The sequence below is a fragment of the Diachasmimorpha longicaudata genome, chromosome 15, assembly GCF_034640455.1.
Source record: "Diachasmimorpha longicaudata isolate KC_UGA_2023 chromosome 15, iyDiaLong2, whole genome shotgun sequence".
Taxonomy (NCBI): Eukaryota; Metazoa; Arthropoda; class Insecta; order Hymenoptera; family Braconidae; genus Diachasmimorpha; species Diachasmimorpha longicaudata.
In genome coordinates, this window is record NC_087239.1 from 6,281,271 (window position 1) to 6,300,196 (window position 18,926).

The following is an 18,926-nucleotide window of genomic DNA, read 5'->3' on the forward strand; positions in this document are numbered from 1 at the left end:
TGTGATTAAATTTTGTTGATGTTACGAACCCATACTCACGTCAAATGTAGTTTACCCACTCGTTTTGCCATTAATTGATGATATTTCTGTTATAAATCCACTTGACCAATAGTTTCATTAAATGGTAATCAATCAGTGAGTCATTCCGATCAATAAGAATTTTAATATCCCACCTAGATATAGTATTGTTACATTCTTAAATACATTTTATGTTATGCGCAAGCGAAAAATCATAGAAAACCCCATTGAATTTTCCACCGAGCCATTTCCAGAGCTTTTACTATTTTCTAACAATTTTTTTTCATTTCCAAACAATTTCCATTAGAATCTGTTCGACAACAAATCGATGTCAATTTTCCAGTCTTCGTTTGCTCTATTTTTCTTGATTACTCATGTAGAAAATCAAATAAAATGAAAACTGGAAAATTGACATAGACAAATTGACGCAGAAAATAGTTTAATGGAACACACCCTCAGCTCTCGTCAGTGTAAAAATGAATAATAATCGATAATTAAGTAGTGAATGTTTCTGTGAAAATTTATCACCGAATTCTCTGGGTTTTTCAATGAAATTTCTTCGCACAAGTTAACAATCCGGTAAATATTGAAGCACTGAGTCAACGCGAATTGTATGAAATGAATATATTTACAAAATTAATAATTAATCTACATTTTCCATCCCATTGATTATTTGTTGATTACATTGTCTTATGAATTTGTCACATATTATTCACAAACATATCCAATTAATCTGTAAATTCATATCCTGTTGTCTCTTTTAATAATTAAAATTACGTTGTTAATTGCACAAATTTTTTTGTATATTTCTCCGGGCTTATAGCTTTACGATACTGTATGTGCTTATTTAATCAACGATGTAAATAGTATATCGTTACAGTAGAGAGTGACAATTAAATCGAATGATTAATGATGAATTTGATCCATCTGAGCTGACAAAAAAAAACCTGAACAGGGTGGATTTATTTTCAACTGCTCAAATTCATGTGGGCTTGATTGAATAAAAAATGAAAGTACATTGGATTTGGAAAGTTATTGAAATTTCAATGCGTCAATTAAGATCGTTAATAACGGGACAAAACGGCGTCGCAATTTTTCAAACAAAAATCCTCCAGATTAAAACGTATTCTCGATTTCAGAATATTTTTTTTTCGTATGTTGTAATTATTAATTATACAACAAAAAGCCTGTCTGGTATCATTCAAAATATTGAACAACTGAAGCCCGAAGACATGTGAATGGTTATTTGAACGACAGTTGAATAATTTAACGAATATTCATTTAACTCGAGATTATTTTCCATAACATTAGATCAGTAAACTGGCCTTTTGTGGAATGCATTAATTAAGATATATGTAACTACTGTAAATGTTTGTATGTACTGTAAAATCTATTTGCTTGAAAGGGGGCGACATATCCTTAAGTCATAGATACGATGATAAATGATAAAACGATAAATTGTAACGTGTGTGCCACACAATGATCTGTCCCCTCAGTTCGATGTGACATTTTCGTACATAAAAAACATGAAAATATATTGAAATTAAAAAAAAATCAATGAATGAAAGTGATGTGCGACAATTTTCGCTAGATATATGCATAACACATAAGTATAAAAATTAATGAATAAGCCATTGAGGATAATTATGGAACCTTATAAACAAAAAAAACGAAATAATAATGAACGAAAAAAAAAATTTGTATATCACGAAAATGAATTAAATGAGGAAAGAATCCTGAATAACATTTGGCACGCTTCACTTTAATGAATAGTATTTCACGATCAAGCTTACACATAACCCACCCCTTTTTTTTTAATAATTCTCATGTAAAAATTTTTTTCGTATCGCTACGTCCCCGTGCTTTATCGGTTATATTATCGATCGTCCTAAAGACTCTCCGTTCGGTAGCTCTATCACTTTCTCTCTCTCATGTGCCAATACGTTGGGGGTTGGTGGTTTATCCAACTCAGTGGTGGGATATTTTTTCATCCCCCATTTCTTCAATATTGCATGCATTTTTCCAGTTAATTTTACTGAAGAGTCCAATAACCGATGGGGGTCAATACGTTTTGTGCTAATGGCAGGTATTCTCAACAATATAATTTTCAGTTTTTTCTGCTCCTCCCCAGCCATAAACTTTCCTGATAACTCCAATGTGATATCATATTTCCACTTTTTTTTCATTCACGAGTTGTTGATAGCAGGCTTCCTAAAAAATGTTTTAAAAAAAAATCAGCGTCACAATGGGCCGCTCCTGCAGCAGAAAACGAAAAAAAAAATATTAAAAAATAAAAAGCGCTGTTGCAGAGCGGAATTTCTCAGACCAGCGTCACTACCACCACCATCCACAATTCCACCAACCGCACACGTACAAGCAAAAATTGACCTATCCCTGAATATCGCTTCACCACCACGGTGAGTCTGATTCTGTCATTCTATTTCACTTTTTTTTTATTTCACGCTCAGTTTATTATGCCCTTTCTAACGCATGTCACAATCATATTATTCATAAAAAAAGCTTTGGTAATTTATTATCACGCTTGAGGGTTCAATTGTCTATTTTGTTGTGTTTTAGATGTGTTAGATGCAGAGAGAAAATTAAAAATTGCCTGTTGAAAATTCTGCTGGGGTAGAGGGATGGAATATGCTTTCGTGCTGTTGCATGTGGTGTGTGTACTGCGATATGCGATTTATGAAATGTAAATTCAATGGGATTTTCACGAAGTGAATGAGAATTTTCTGCTTACTTGAATTTCCAGTTAAAATATTATTTGATTTTTTATTATAATTTGAATCAGGTTTTCCGTAGAATTGTTTTCAATTTTTCCATTTTACTATTTTATTTTAATTTTCATCGAAATTTTCGGCAAGTTAGTGTGAGAGCTTGCAACTGGCTATTGCTCGAAGGCTTTCAGCCAATTGTTTACATTTTGCATCCATAACAGTAATTGATATGCACAAAAAACAGTCCTTATATTTAGTGGTTGTTCTATTGTTTTTTTGGATCACGTTCTTCTAAATTTAATCCCCCTCTTTAATTAATTATCTTGGCATAACTTAGTAGAAATCACAATTAGCTCGAAATCCTTCGCAATGCTTTACAAAATAATAAACAAACTGTCGGCACTAGTACCCGATATATTGCATTTTAATATTCCCATTACGTTGCATGTCTCCATCACGAGTCGACTAAAATGGACACTTGATTTTTCCAAGCGAGCATTCACAAAAAATAAATAAATAACGTCAATCGATTGTCCAACAAATTCCGAGTTCTTGACATGGAAAAAATACATTTTAAAAAGTATCCATTTTATGCATCCGTAATTGATCATCGAGTCGTTAATTTTCACCCGTAAATGAATGTTGATACGTGATGAAACTCACATGACCTGTGAATTGTTAAAATATGATAATTTGGCTGAATCAATGTTGTGTAAAATGATAAATCATCGATGCAAAAATATTAACGACATTATTTTATTTTTCAGCATGTGAAAATGGATTTTACCTACATCAGAGCAAGTGCCTAGTCCAGTGTCCTTGGGGCACGTACAGTATTCACAGTCAAGAGAAGAATGTTTGCGCCATATGTCATTACTCATGTATGACTTGCTACGGGCCATCAGACATCGAGTGTACATCCTGTCATGGCGATTCAGCTCTTGTGTCAGTAAATTTGAAGGATTACCAATGTATAGTAAAATCGTTGGAATGGACTATTCACTCAACGAAATGGTTCTACTTTACGTGTATCCTCCTTGGTCTCGTTGTCATCATCGTCGCGATTATCGGAATCTACATGTACACAGTGTTTCCCAGGAAGAATAGGTCCGAGGGATACGAAAAATTGTCATTAGTGGGTAATGATGAGCATAAACTGGACAAATTTGGACTCCAACGAAAGATCTGTGTCTCTGATAGTGATTAATTTGTTGATTTTCCAGTGGATACTTCCAGATGACTAAAACTAATTTCCAATTTATAATCCAATTATTGTGATTGTAATGGATATTTGCTAATTCAGAGGAGACGAGTGTCTCTGAGTACTGCCAAATAGATATTGATGTTCTGCTATTATTCAATAAGTCAACTAGTCTTTATTGGGTGACGAACAGTTCAATAGAAAATTTAAATCGTTTTTTGATTGGGAATTATTGAACGGGTGAATAAAATTTTGTTATTTCCATCGAATATTGAAATATTTCCCCAGAACTGATGATTAGTACGTCACTAGTGAATTTAAATAGGTATTTAATAATCTGAAGCTGTTGACTGATGAATATTAATGACATTTGTCTGGAATACTTCCCCACAAATTATTATCACGTCTTATTAAATGGTCAACATTTTTTACATCACAATATATCCTCTACTGTTTCTTTCGTAAAGAGCGAGAGTGATGTTTATGGAATAAGCTAAAGATAGACTCGTTGATTAGATGATCAACCGCTTGATTGCATAATCAAGAGAACAAGAACAAAATATTCGGTCTGACTTAAAACGTCTTATTCCACTGGCAACACCCCTCCCCGCGGTCCTCATTCCGCTGAACGACGAAGTATTCCACAAACACAACATAGAATACCAAAAAATCACGTAGCTCCATTGGACGAGCCCACCCCCACCCCTGCAGTTACATTTTTTTTCCTCCATACCAGACACCATTTCATCGTACGATAAAAATCCCCCTCCAGAAACAACAAATGCCTTAATTACTTGTAGAACAATATTCCCCATAATATTAAAGACGTTTAATACATAAATTATTGCCAGTCATTATTGTCCCTGCAATTGTTTATTGTTCCAATGGTCATGTGACCTCACGAAGCAGCTCAAAATGTGATATAACCACTGGAATATATTTTTACAACAAATATGTATCTCTATTTTTGATTGAATAAAATTGAATTCCAAGAATTGTGTGATTTTGAGTTTCATTTTTTTGGTCAAATGTACAAATTGGTGGTGAAAAAGAAAATATTGGTCAATAATATCCCCCAGATGGTGGCTGGGGGTGTTCTCGAGGGCTGGTAATGCAGGTAGCAGTCTTACTCTCACCCCTGTTTCATCCCCTATTGATTTTAGGGCGGCGAGGAAATATGGCAGTCGGGGTGGATGCCTATCCGCCCAAGATGTACTGCTACTCGAGAATTCTCAGATTTTTACTAATTTCCGCGGTATTTTGTGTTGGTAAGGAGTTGATTGGAACTATAATTTGTTTAAACATTTGAGGGGTGAATTTGCAAGTGCTACGATTGAAGTATTTTCTGGTATTTTAGGACTGTGCTCGGAAGATGAGGAGAGACTGGTGCGAGATTTGTTTAGAGGATATAATAAACTCATCAGACCCGTCCAAAACATGACAGAGAAGGTTCACGTACGATTTGGTCTTGCATTCGTTCAACTTATCAATGTGGTAAGCAATTATTTATGTCTAATGCACCTAAAGGGACAATATTTCAGATTTTTGGGGTGAAAAATGATAAAGGGAATCGACTGTAAACAGTAGAAGTAAAATTGTTGAATGAATTGTTCAGTAGTGAGCTTATGTGCTCTTAACAAAAAAATTTCTGATTCCCAGAACGAAAAAAATCAGATAATGAAATCAAACGTGTGGTTACGTTTCGTTTGGACGGATTATCAACTTCAATGGGATGAGGCGGATTACGGTGGCATAGGAGTACTCCGTCTTCCTCCCGACAAAGTTTGGAAGCCCGACATAGTCCTGTTTAACAAGTAAGTCCCCCTCAAGTTCATTTCCAACTTCAATACGGAATATTTACGTCTGATTCTCCTTAAATTGTCCTCGTCAAACAGCGCCGACGGTAACTACGAAGTTCGCTACAAGAGTAACGTCCTTATTTATCCAAATGGTGAAGTCCTCTGGGTACCACCAGCCATTTACCAGAGCTCCTGCACCATCGACGTCACATATTTTCCATTTGACCAGCAGACGTGTATCATGAAATTTGGCTCTTGGACATTCAACGGCGATCAAGTCTCCCTGGCCCTCTACAACGACAAGAACTTCGTGGATCTCTCCGATTACTGGAAGAGTGGTACATGGGACATAATCAGTGTTCCAGCTTATCTCAACACTTATCAGACACCCGAACTTCCCACTGAAACCGACATCACCTTTTATATCATAATCCGTCGTAAAACTCTCTTCTACACCGTCAACTTGATCCTTCCAACAGTTCTGATCTCCTTCCTCTGTGTTCTTGTCTTCTACCTTCCAGCTGAGGCAGGCGAGAAGGTGACTCTTGGTATCAGTATTCTCCTGTCACTGGTCGTGTTCCTCCTCTTAGTCAGTAAAATCCTACCACCGACGTCGCTGGTGCTCCCCCTGATCGCCAAATACCTTCTGTTCACCTTCATCATGAACACAGTCAGTATTCTCGTGACGGTGGTGATCATCAACTGGAATTTCCGAGGACCAAGGACCCACCGGATGCCCCAGATCATTCGTAAAATATTCCTGAAAGCATTGCCAACGATCCTTCTGATGCGCCGACCCAAGAAAACCAGGTTGAGATGGATGATGGAGATTCCTAATGTCACATTGCCAGCGTCTACCTACTCTGGTAGTCCCACGGAATTACCGAAACATCTGCCGGGTTCAATAGCTAAATCAAAAATGGAGATTATGGAGTTGTCTGATCTTCATCATCCAAATTGTAAGATCAATAGGAAGGTCCATCATACCACGAGTACGTCCAGTACTGCCGGTGGGGGGAATGAGGTACTCGGGGATCGAAGGGGATCGGAAAGCTCGGATTCGGTGCTGCTGAGTCCGGAAGCTACTAAAGCTACTGAAGCCGTGGAATTCATCGCTGAACATCTTAGAAATGAAGATCTCTATATACAGGTGAGTTACGGTTTTGCAGGTGAATTTATTCTGGGGGATTTTTTATTCTAATCGATTGTCAAAAGAATAAAACAAAAGGGAAGTTTGATCGCATTAAATTATTGTCGCACCGTCGTACTTAAGTTTAATGAAAGCGTTTGGCAATCGATTTTCACAATTTCTAGACTCGAGAAGACTGGAAGTACGTTGCCATGGTGATTGATCGTCTTCAGCTCTACTTATTCTTCATAGTGACAACAGCTGGCACAATTGGCATACTGATGGATGCACCGCACATTTTCGAATACGTCGATCAAGATCGGATTATTGAAATTTATCGTGGAAAGTAATCAGTAATCAGTCCATTCTACTTAAGGATTCATTGTCGATATCTTCTCATTTTTCGATTTCATTACAAATTCCTGGGAAACAGCTGATTAAATTGATCGTAAAAAATATTCTGCTTTCAATTTTGAATATTTGTGGGTCACTGAATAAGACAAAATTGGAAAATGGCACATTTTTTAATCGCCAGGTAATTCATAGAGTCCCAGAAATTGACAAAGAACATGAAAAATGAGGGGGAAGACAAAACGACGAATTCTCTGAGCTCAGTATCCTACTTCCGAATGTACAATTGATTTTTTTAAGTTTATACACGAACTATCACATTATCAATATTAATTCTTCGCCCGTAACTGATTTTAGAAACATAAGGAGATGATTTGAGTTTCCATCCCAGTTGATTAAAAAGATACCAAATACTTCTGAGCATCGATTGAGCATATTCAATAGAAGTGATGAATATTAATGAAACGATAACCGTAGATACACTATAACGATTATAAGTGGAGGACCTCGTAAAACAATCACGCGTAATTAAATTTTCATGGTAAACGAAAAATGTCCCGCTCTCCTTTTGACAGTTTCCGAAAAGTCTTCCTTACGAATAAATACAATAATTAGGAATTTACTAGTCAAATGTAAGGATAACTCTCGAAGTGAAGTGTTTAGTACATTTTGTTACGGTTGTTCTACCAGATGCTGAACAATTTATTACGTAATTACCCCAATGCAATTATCATGTGATTGCCAGGCGAAATTTAGCTGATACATAGGTGTAATCAGGGTAATGCTCAATATTGAAATTAAAGATGATAAAACACAATCTTGTAGATCAGATTCAATGGTAAGAACGTTAATCTACATTAACACCATAATTGATTCACTCATTAAAACCCTGAGATGAGACTCATTGTGTCGTAGGAGAATCGTTCATTGCTTGTTAGATTACTATATTTATAATTCAGTTTTGTTATTCAGTAAATTAATATAATCTACTCCCTGCTAACGTGGCTTTACCGAACAAACGGAGATTTAGGAAACGCGATACATTGATGCCTATTTAGTCCCATCGTGTGTGTAAGTGAACTGCCTTTCGATCCACTACAAGACCATGTATCTCTTAAAATTGATCAATCTTTTTTTTTCTAGTCATAATTCGAGAAGGTGTGTGAGTAAGCATGCCATGTCTTTAATAAACTCATTATGAACAATTTCATCGTGGGAATCATTTTATTCAACTACCTGCTGTATCCTTCATGCCCTTTAGTCAAGAAGACAATTTGCAAATAATGCAAATGAATATGATTTTTTTATGATTTAGGAGGGGATTGAAGAAATAATCCAGGTGAGATTGATTTTCACTTTTTTATTAGAACAGTTCCGTTGTAGGCAATGACACATATTGAAACATATTAGGAAATTATTTAATTGTTTAATAAGGAAGGGGGGAGGGTTGATTTTTGATATCGAGGGTCGATAGAGGCAGTTGTAGTACGATACGGTCTCATCGGCAGATAAAAATAGAAATGATAAAAATTTATAAACAAAAATATGAAAAAATGAATGCAACGATTATCTTTGATGACTCTTCGACGTTCCATGACAGCTAAAAACGTGAACCAGTAAAATAAAATAAATCAGGAGCAAATGGAAGACATTTATTTTCATTTCATTTATTTCAACAATTTCATAATAACGTAATAATGTTTTATAATATTACAATGTGGCGATTACGTATTCACCAGTTAACAGGGATTCTCATTTATCAATCAACGTTGCCTCGTGTAACAGCCCAGTAGGAATATAACAAATTTTATTTATTCATTAATCTTCAATATGAATTTACTATTCTTCATTTTAAATTAAATTTATTATTTTTCTTTTATTTACTCATTTATTTTAAAACCAGGCTGTTAGTGAGGCATTAATGAAAAATTTCAAGTGAGTCATTTCCCAACATCGTCTCACCAGCATTATTATCTCGAGGGAAATAATTTTTCAATCTCACCTGTCAATAACGCACACAATCTATCATTTTATCATTTCGTATTTTTTTCACACTGTTGTCATCCGAGGAAATTCATTGAAAATATTATTTCATTGTCGCAATAGTAGTTTAACCCGGTGGCTGGTGGGACAGTGTCCAAAGAATCTATCCTATCCTCAAAGTTATCTAAGGAGTTAGAAGAAGAGTTAGATCCTCATAATTATTATTATTATTATTTTCATTATCATTTCGTTTTCCTCATTGCAGCAGTATTTTTAAGATGTGTGGGCAAGTTTTAGATATTTTTTTTTAAAGGTAATAGTTTAGACAGAGAGAGAGAAAGAGAGGGCGGGAGAGGGAGAGGGAGAGAGTGAGAGAGAGAGGGACAAAAAAAAGAGAAAAAAAAAGAGAGCGAGAGAGAGGGGGGAGAGAGAGAGAATGTGTGATCTCGATAAAGTTTGATCCTAATTTCTAATAAAACTACCTGAACCATTCCTATGGTTACTGTCATAGTATTACTACATTCCTATTGATTACAAGCTAGCCCTCATTGTTTTGTTTTATATTCAGTAATTGATTATTCATGTCATTTGTTTTTTTTTCATTTTATTCATACGAATATGATTTTAGCATTCAATAGTTTAAATATGTATAGAATATGTTTAATGGTATATGTTTTTTTTCAATATTTCGTTTGACTTTGGAGCGCTGTCTTGTTTTTTATACTCGAAAAATTATTGTTCTGCGAGATTAATTCATCTTTCGGGAGAATAATCGAAGAATAAAGGGATTTTGCGCGAGTGAGATAGCGTGAATATTGATTTTGTTCGTTAAAATTCGGGAAACGAGAGTCAGCTATTTTTTTAAATGTTTTTTTCTCACTGGAGTTTTAATTATTCTACAGTATCTGATCTACCATTATTATTTTCTCATTTTCTGTAAAAACTGCCTGGATTTATTAACTACAACCGTTATTTGTATTTTTTTTTTCAATTATTTGTTTTGCTTTATTTTGCGAGTCGTGTAAAAGTTATAATTAAGCACTCGATACAGTAGCTAAATAGCCATTCGGATTTGTTCTTCGCAAAAGAAGAAAACTCCCATGATGATTAAATTTAATCGAATATGTATATACATATGCAGTGTAATATAGACATATATGTATATACATATGTTATTTATCGGAGATTAGGTGGAAATTAATTTATCTAGGGGAGTGGCGAGTAATAAGTCGTGACTTTTTTCCCAGTATTCATTTTTAATAATAAGTTTTTTTCATTATTTATTATTCAACTCTTTATCGACGATTTTTTTTTCATTTTCTAATTGCCCGGAAGATTGACGAACCGTGGTCGTAATGAGAAAATACTTTCTCGATTATATTACGCAAGCTCCTAAACAATTTTGAATATTTACTCGTTAATTTTCATGGAGATTCTTTTTTAATTCACGTTGACGGGAACAACATCATTCAATTGTATTTTTTTTTATTTCTTTTGAGTTACTTTTTCGATATAAATATATATATTTATATTTATCCTCAACTATTCGCATCTTCGTTTTCCCTGATGTTCCAAATTTACAAAAAACTATACCATTTTGACTCTGGCAGGGGCGGGGGTGAAGGGGTGAGAGATTGTATGGGAAATTAATGTTAAACGGGGATGAAATATTTTATCTAGACCATTATCAATGTATTTTTAAAGCAAAGCACACGCGATTGCCCTTTCCTCAATATTCTCCTCGATATTTCCAAAATTTTTGTATTTTTTTTGTCAAATTTTTAATCACTCTTAATCTAATGAAAAATTTTGCAGTAATTTATTCATCAACAAGTTAAAGACGTTTACGTTAATTCATTCGGCATCCTTTCGTCGTTTACACATCCAATTTGTCAAACAATTAATGTTCAACATGTGCATAGTCGTGGTACCAATACAATAATGTAAAATTCACTCTAGCTCGATTAATTTTGGCACTTGCATTCGCTTTTCTAATACTAGATGAAACATCCCGTTATACCGGCTCGTGATAATATTAGATTAATTTTATCTCTTATAAATATTATAACTGAATGTACAATTTTACAGTATGTCAATCGCAAAGGTCCAACGGCGATCAGTGCCAGAGTCCACGATAATGTTGATAGACAAATGAAAATAAATGAGGAAAAATGATTAGCCGTACGACAGGAGCTCTGATCGCTGACCATCTGCCATTATTTTTTTTCATACTCAAACTCTTCTCTGTTCCACAAGAGTAATTCAATTATTCTAATTATTCTTAGTAACAGTTTCTTATTCATACGAAATGATTATCTGCTTGTGATGAATGTCTACGTTTCCAATCACTGGACAGTATACAAATGACGAGACAAATGAAAAAGTATTTAAATATTTAAATACGAAAAGTGTTTTTTAAGATAACAGATTGATCATTTTATACAGGTTGAGCTGCAACTGCCCATGAGGAATGCAGAATTTGATAAATTCACTTTGTAAATTATTTTACGATATTACAGTGATAATTTAATCGATGAAAATTAGGAAGAAAAGGGTCTTTTGCCAAGTGGCATATTGACAACTTATGATACAATTTATTTAATGTCTCAGCAATTGTCATTGTTGATGAAATTACCCCTTGTTGTTTATAGTACATGTCCACATTCGCTAGATTTTTATTTTTACTTCTAAGAGGCTCCTCGATCCTCACTGGTTTATTTATAATGCTTGTTTATTAGTTTTTTAGTTTAAATTTTTCACAGTAGTTATCTTGAGCATACGTTGTATCGTACACGATGAGTCATTACGTTTTTTTTCTTAATTCATTTTTTAATGTATCTATTCTCGTTATTTTGTCATTTTTTCATCAAATTTTGCGGAACAGGTCCTTGGGAAGGTAACGGATTGTGGGGAGAATTGGGGTGGGACTGGAGCCACCACAATGCTCCGCAAAGTAATAAAAAAAAATTTTTCTTTCAGCTTCAAGGATATCCATCAACTCAATCAATGACGCAGCGAAGATATTAAACGAGAGGTCCATATTTTTCATAAGTTTTATGATTTTGCGGAGTCATTTTACTGCAGCACTGGAAAAACAAGTGTCTGAAGAAGAATTTTTGGGTTTTGTGGCCTTTTTTCAAAACAGAAACGGTCGGAATTCTCTAAAAATTTATTTATTTATAAATCTGAAGTGAAGTGCCGTCTCCATTTTGATGCACCACCAGGACATCTCATTAACAATATTTTCCCCAGTCATTTAACTCTAGGAGTGAATTACACTGCGGGCAATGATCGGCAAGTGTTGAGATGTATTTTTTTTACTTCATATATAAAATGGAAAAACTATTGCACTTAATGTTAATGCCTGTATTACCTTCTCACGTATTTCACTTTGTTACTAATTTTTTTAAAATCATTAATTAATCATCTCGTATTTCTCATTATCCTAGGAATCGCTTTGCAAACTGGCAATATTATTCATCGACTCGAATTAAGCGTGAACGCCATGTTCAATAATTTATTGCTTTACTCCGGAGTATCATTTTATACCTATCAACGAGGCAATTATCTACCGAACTTGATTATTTATTTTTTCCTTGGTTAATTAATTTTCCGCTGCAGTGTTGGCTTCCTTACTTCATTGATTACGAAAATTTCTGTTTTCCTCGGCTTCAGGACCGGAATTCATTATTTTCTTAATAAATCGGACATTTTTTTTCGGTTTCACTTAGTGGTACGATAATCGACGCTTATAATTTATTCAATTAACATCATTAACAACGCTCTCTCTCGTCTTTTTATCTTTATTTTCAATAATATCTAATCCTCAGTTAGATTTAAAAGATAATGTGATTGGTTGTCGCGTCAATGCCATTGGCCAAAAAAATTTACGTACAGCTGAATTATTTATTTTTTAATGTTCGGAAATTTGTGGTGGTTATTGGGTTTATTTATCGAATGTGTCCATTTTTTTTGGTCACGCCCTTTCATGGGATTATCCGTTAACAAAGTATGTTCCGCAAAAATAGAAACAAACATCCGGAGGACCTTTAAAAGGTTAAAATAAAATTAAATATTTATTCGTGGGACATTAAAAATAATTATTCTGACCAACAAATGATGCAATCAATTCCGCAATTAAACTCGGTCAAGGGAGAATTTGAATAATATTTTTAGTAACAAGTGGATTCATTTAGCCAATTATTTTTTCAATTACCGTTAAGGGACAAGTTACGTACATCCACACATCCATTCATGACCTGAAAATAGTATATTCAAGCTCTCGAGGGCAAAATTAGTCAAACTGGTCCCAAAAAATTGGAAATTTTTGATTTAATGAATTCCCTGTTTTCACTCGAAAGCAACATTCTCAATTGAAAATCCCCACCACTGGTTAACTGCGTCATTTTGATCACCCAGTGACCTTTGGTCAACTCCACATCGAACCACCCCCAAACAATTCGCCCAACCCCCAGGATAAATCTTCTACCCCCCGTCCGTTAAATTCACCCGTCACTTTTTTACTGTTTACCCCGACCCTTAACCATCAATTTACCCAACGAAACTCTTTGCAACCGGGCCCTAACTCAATTTCCAATCGCGAAAAAAAAAACATAAAAATCTCCAGCGAGTGTCAAAAAGGTAACGACTTTAGTTGCAGTCGTGAACAGTAAACACAAGTGGAGAAAATAAATAACTCTAGAAACGGAGTGTAAACGAAACGACGTAAATTTCGAGTTAACTGGAATTGTTTGAAATTCGCTTTTCCTCATTGTGTGCAGCCTCTTGATCGACGGGTAAACGTTAAAACTTGGGTGGTACCAATATAGATTAAGACACTAGCACCAACTCCTGACATTCCATTATCCATTGAATTAACAATGTCAATGATTCCATTCAACTTTGTCCCTCTATTTCCCTTCGTTTTCTTCCGAATTTGATTTTCAAATAAAATCACAAAATTTAAAAACCTCCCTGTGTCCCTGTGACAGACAACCCTTTTTCATCCCCATGTTTTTGATTCTCCAGAAGACATGCTAATTTATAGTCACAATAATTCATTCATTACATTGTAAATTTTGTTTTCCTTCAACCAGTTTTTACTGTTTCAATTGCAACGCACCACAATAACCACGCAATATTTTTCATCCCCCAATTCAGATGTTCACCCGAAGCACGTGTACCTGAACAATGTACCAGTGTGTGTATAAATTGTATTATGACGAAGCGCTTGGGGTTTTCCCTCTTTTCCTCTCATTGTTCCATTTACCCCACTCGAAATATTTTTTTACGTCGGAAATTTGTTGACGGATAATCCGATTTGGAGCATTTTCGTATAATGAATGCGGGTTTTGGCCAGCTAATGAGTGGCGTGCGGTAGGTAAACTAATACTCACAAGATACACAATTTTTTTTTTATGTTTCATTAATTTGTTTAACTCTGAGTAATGGGATAACAACGGACACATGGGACTAGAAGACGTTTTCACTTCGCTTGCGTCCATTCCCTAGAAAAAATGGCGTTTCAAGTCGAGATAATTTTATTCCCTTCTTTAAGACGTTTAGGGTCTTAAGTTAATACATTAGGTCATGCGTCACGATGGCCCACAGTTCTCTGGCTCAAGGATAATCCAATTTGTTGATGAAGTCTTCAGTAAATTCAGTGATACAGGAAAAACAATCGTGTTCAGTAGATTGAAATCAATGAATAATCCCCTTCGTTAATGTTTAATGTATTAAATGAAGACGCCCTGCACTACTCTTCACACTATTTTCCAGTTTTTTTTGCACAAATTATCCCTCCACATTTATGATAATCAGCTTGAGTGAAAAAATAATAAAATGTACTCACGATATAAATCCTCCAAGAATGTCCATAATCGTACAAATAATCGTATCAGTGATTTAAAATATTTATCGACACTTCTCTCCGGTCCGAAGAATCGCACGCCACTTGCAATTGCAGTATAAATTCACCTATAATTGTTTCACCTCTTCTCGTACAATTTTTATTCACATTTTTAAAATTCATTTTTCACTTTTTTTTCATCAATTTTCTCCTTTTCGCCATATACTACTGATACGGATAATAAAATTCACTGGCATTTGAATCACCTTGGCAGTTCATTGTGTTGAGAGTATAATGTGTGCGCATTGGCATTCCTTGCACAAAAGTGTCTTCGCCGTGTGCCTCATTTATCTATTTATATTGCATTTTATCAGTTTACGTTATTTTTCTTGTTTCGCTAATGTGAAAATGGCACACTGAGGAAATCAATTCATTTTAATTCACATTTTCATTTTTAATTAATCTGAATACAGCTGAACTATAGTCAGAGTAATTAAATACAGTTAATCACTGAATATAGTGATTAGTCAGTAGGTTTAATGATTCTTAACGTGATGAATATTCAGAATCATCGGTCCGTGTACACTGGTGAAAATATTTCCCCGAAATTTTCCTATTTTTCCAACAGTGTTCTAATCCCCCCAATCACCAGAAATGTGTATTAATAATTTTTTTTATCGCAATTACCATAAATGAGATGAAGTGATGATCGCTAAGGCGTATTAAATTGTTATTTCGTAGCATTTTACACTCCTCTACCTACATTATCATCTTCCTCGAAGTACTAAAAAAATGATGACAACTTTGTTGATTCGAGTACTCCATAATTTACCCCTTCCTCGATTACAATATTTTCATAATTTTTACGTTTTAATAAAAGTCACAGTACGACACAGGATAATTATATAATCCATATTGTTTTACAAGCATAAAAAAAGTTTTTTTCTGTTGAAACGTGACTACAGCACGGTTAAAACGACCCGTAACAACCAATACACGTATATTATTTATACGTAAATGAGCGGCTCCACTCAATGGTGGTTTATGATGTGCTCTTTTGAATCACGTGACGATTATATGTGGCGCTGAAAATAGGACGGTGATTGTAGCAATAATGGTGAACAGAGTAAAAATGATTAGGCACATCCTGTCTATCACCATTGCCGCAAATTTCCAGTCGTTGGTTATCTTCGTATTTTCATCATTAGCTTTCAGCTGATCCGTGATTATCTATTTTTTTATTAATCAACATAACAAGGAGACAATGTCTCAGTGAAAACTGTTGTGAAATATACTTTAACCGTGTGGTTATAGTTTCTGGTTAAATAAATCAGTAGAACAATTTTAGTAAAAAATATGGTAAAAATTCAACAGTCTCGGCATCGGAGTGAGTGCTGAGATATTCTGATGATTGTTGACACATCATTTTCTAAAATATATCCACCCCTGTGTGACAGCTGTCCATTTCACCAGTAACTATTACCTTGTGATGACCCGGAGAGAAGTTGCTGGTAGAGATAGCTGTGATATGGGGTATTTTACCGTAGGGATATGGTGAATGATTAGTAAATTGTTATCACTCTTAGGGGTGAATATTCATATAGTTCTCTCTACCAGGGCCCTTTTCTCCGAGCACACCCCTTCGCACCCCTTTGGGGCGCTCATAGTATTAGAAAACGGGTCAATGAGGATTTTTTTTTCCTTTTGTTTTGGCGGAGTTTAATCCGGGGGTGGGGGTGGGAAAAAAATCTAGTTTGGACACGAGTCGAAAAGGAATAATCCTTCCCAAACACTCGCATATGAGATGGAGCATATAGGTAGGGTAGAGTTGAGTCAGCTGTGGTAGATACTCCGGTAAGCTTTACGCTTTCTCTCGTTTTTTTCACTCGAGTCGATTTCACCGGGAAATATTTTCTACCACACACATTGGCATTGGCCATATTTGCTGACTTTGCGGATCGAAAGGGCGGAAAAGGGGAGTGGAAAGTTCGAGGGTTACTTTATTCTTCAATGTGACGGATTATTAATATTGGTAACAGGTGCTTCTTCCGGGATTTTGGGACAGTTCTCCTTATTCATTTGATGGTTTCTGTGTCGTAGAAATGTTGCCAGAAATAATTTTATGATTTTCGGAAATTGTTTGATTCTGGAATGTCGCACTCGCGATCCCTCGAGGATTTTATTTGCTATGGAGTGACATAGAAATGTCAAATGAATAAGGGGTGGGAGGTTCAGGGGTCGGTTTAGGGAGGAAATGAAAATTTCAGTGAATAAAATTTTTTTATCCCACCCAAAGCCAAACAAGTCATACATTACCTTGATTTCCTTCAAAATAAGAACGAGTTCATAACGTGCACAGAAACATGCGCTCTGTAGTATCGTTTCAACCTGGGGTGTTGTACCATCCTGTGGATGCTGATGATGATGCGGCGTATGGCTCAATTGATGCGCCGGATACGATGAATGTGGTAAAGGCGTTGCGTGTTGATGATGCGGCGTTGGTGCCGGTGTATGACTGTGATGATGATGTGGTGTTGTGTGTATGTGACTGTGACCATGCCCCGATAGTGCATGATGATGAGGCCCTGGTGTACTGTAAACATTGTTTAACAAGTTGTTGTGGGATGCCAGGGCATTATCCTCAAGATCCAATACATTTGCCAACAATGATTTGCTGCTTCTCTGGGGTAACTCGAGATCACCGTATCCTTTGTTAGCACCTGTGTGTAATAATCATTTTTACGTTCATACGATAGTATGTGAAAAATAAATAATTCACTTTACAACGGCTGAACGATGTACGGGAATTTAATAGGTCAAATTTTTTGACAATAAAATTTCACGAAATGTTGAGTTTCATGGTGAAATGCTTTTAATGCTGTTCATACAGGAAAAAATAAGTAATGGTTGAAATGAAGCACATGTGAACTCATAACTTTACACACCGTTGAACATCAAACTGCTCGTTATAAACATGAAGTATACGAAGGAGTTAAGAGTGTACTAAAAATGCTAGAAAAACTTGTGCCTGAGATGAAGACATTCTTGTTGTATTTTGTGAGGATTTTTGTCGTTATCCGGTTTAGGCCGATTTTAGTGCCTCACGCGTCTTGAAATGTGGAAGATAAATGTCAATCAACCAAAGCTACTCAAATTTGAGGATAGATTCACGGAAAATATTTCTACCTAAAAGATACGACACTAATTATTTATAAAAATAACTTGCCTGTTACTGGTGAGGGCTTTTGCGACTTTTGAGCGTCTTTTTCCTCCTTGTCGCAAGGCCTCGACATTCTCAGGATGCAGGGTAACCAACCGAGGAATAGTACTTTCACCTGAGTTGAAAATCGTAATCATAAAGTGTGGATTATCAAGAGGAACAATGCAGTAGCGAAGGAGTAAAACGAGATTAGTTACTTTTGACGATCAACCCGTTTTTGATTAAAACCTCGAAATTGAGGGGAGATAGCTTAATTTTTATAATGACCTTTTTTGCACAGGGAATTCAGTACTACAGAACAGGTCATTACAAAAAAATCGCTATCTCACTTGGATTCGGAGATAAACCGATAGAAAAACTTCACTCAGAGATGAGCCGACTTATCTCCTTTTCCCACTTCGATACTGAATAGTGATTGGGGATTATCAATCGGGACATTACCCATTCAGACATTTCATGAGTATCTGAGTTACGATGATGATAGTTCAGAATGAGAATTGTGCTGACCACACTGCTGGCGACCATGAACATTATACAATTGAAGTATGTACCTGTGAAACAGTGAAATATAAACGAAGGGAATCAGAAAATTTCACGTGGGGTGGAACAGGGGGTGGGTTTATTTATTTATGTAAAAAGCGGAACCACTTT

At 35.4% G+C, this 18,926-nt stretch overlaps 3 protein-coding genes across 6 annotated transcripts in view; 2 read left to right on the plus strand and 1 right to left on the minus strand.

Annotated features, from left to right (window-relative positions):
* LOC135169677 (furin-like protease 1) overlaps nucleotides 1–4,669 on the plus strand; it is a 73,259-nt gene extending 68,590 nt beyond the window's left edge. For all 3 annotated transcript variants that reach the window (XM_064134884.1, XM_064134880.1, XM_064134881.1), the window contains one exon: nucleotides 3,512–4,669. In XM_064134884.1, the coding sequence (XP_063990954.1) occupies nucleotides 3,512–3,951 (440 nt within the window). In that variant the 3' untranslated portion in view covers nucleotides 3,952–4,669. The remainder of the gene's footprint in view (nucleotides 1–3,511) is intronic.
* Nucleotides 4,670–5,041: 372 nt separating this feature from the next.
* On the plus strand, nucleotides 5,042–8,434 carry LOC135169679 (acetylcholine receptor subunit beta-like 1). The gene is made up of 5 exons (XM_064134887.1): nucleotides 5,042–5,213; nucleotides 5,303–5,439; nucleotides 5,605–5,759; nucleotides 5,841–6,894; nucleotides 7,059–8,434. The coding sequence occupies exons 1-5, from the start codon at nucleotides 5,057–5,059 to the stop codon at nucleotides 7,221–7,223; spliced, it is 1,668 nt and encodes a 555-aa protein (XP_063990957.1). The 5' UTR covers nucleotides 5,042–5,056; the 3' UTR covers nucleotides 7,224–8,434.
* Nucleotides 8,435–8,855: 421 nt separating this feature from the next.
* The window catches only part of LOC135169678 (neuronal acetylcholine receptor subunit alpha-7-like), a 71,192-nt gene continuing 61,121 nt past the window's right edge, over nucleotides 8,856–18,926 (minus strand). Inside the window, exons 9-12 of one of the 2 annotated variants that reach the window (XM_064134886.1) lie at nucleotides 18,717–18,826; nucleotides 18,282–18,390; nucleotides 17,372–17,763; nucleotides 8,856–16,285 (exon numbers count right to left, since the gene is read on the minus strand). In XM_064134886.1, coding sequence (XP_063990956.1) covers nucleotides 16,118–16,285; nucleotides 17,372–17,763; nucleotides 18,282–18,390; nucleotides 18,717–18,826 — 779 coding nt within the window. In that variant the 3' untranslated portion in view covers nucleotides 8,856–16,117. Of the gene's footprint in view, nucleotides 16,286–17,371; nucleotides 17,776–18,281; nucleotides 18,391–18,716; nucleotides 18,827–18,926 lie in introns of both variants that reach the window. The other variant, XM_064134885.1, reaches the window with a different exon arrangement.

Excerpts from the sequence above, each read along its gene's own strand:
- LOC135169679 (XM_064134887.1), top strand. The coding sequence starts at position 5,057 with ATGCAGGTAGCAGTCTTACTCTCACCCCTGTTTCATCCCCTATTGATT. Across the intron at positions 5,214-5,302 it reads TTCCGCGGTATTTTGTGTTG|GACTGTGCTCGGAAGATGAG; the intron begins GTAAGGAGTTGA and ends CTGGTATTTTAG. Across the intron at positions 5,760-5,840 it reads GACATAGTCCTGTTTAACAA|CGCCGACGGTAACTACGAAG; the intron begins GTAAGTCCCCCT and ends CTCGTCAAACAG.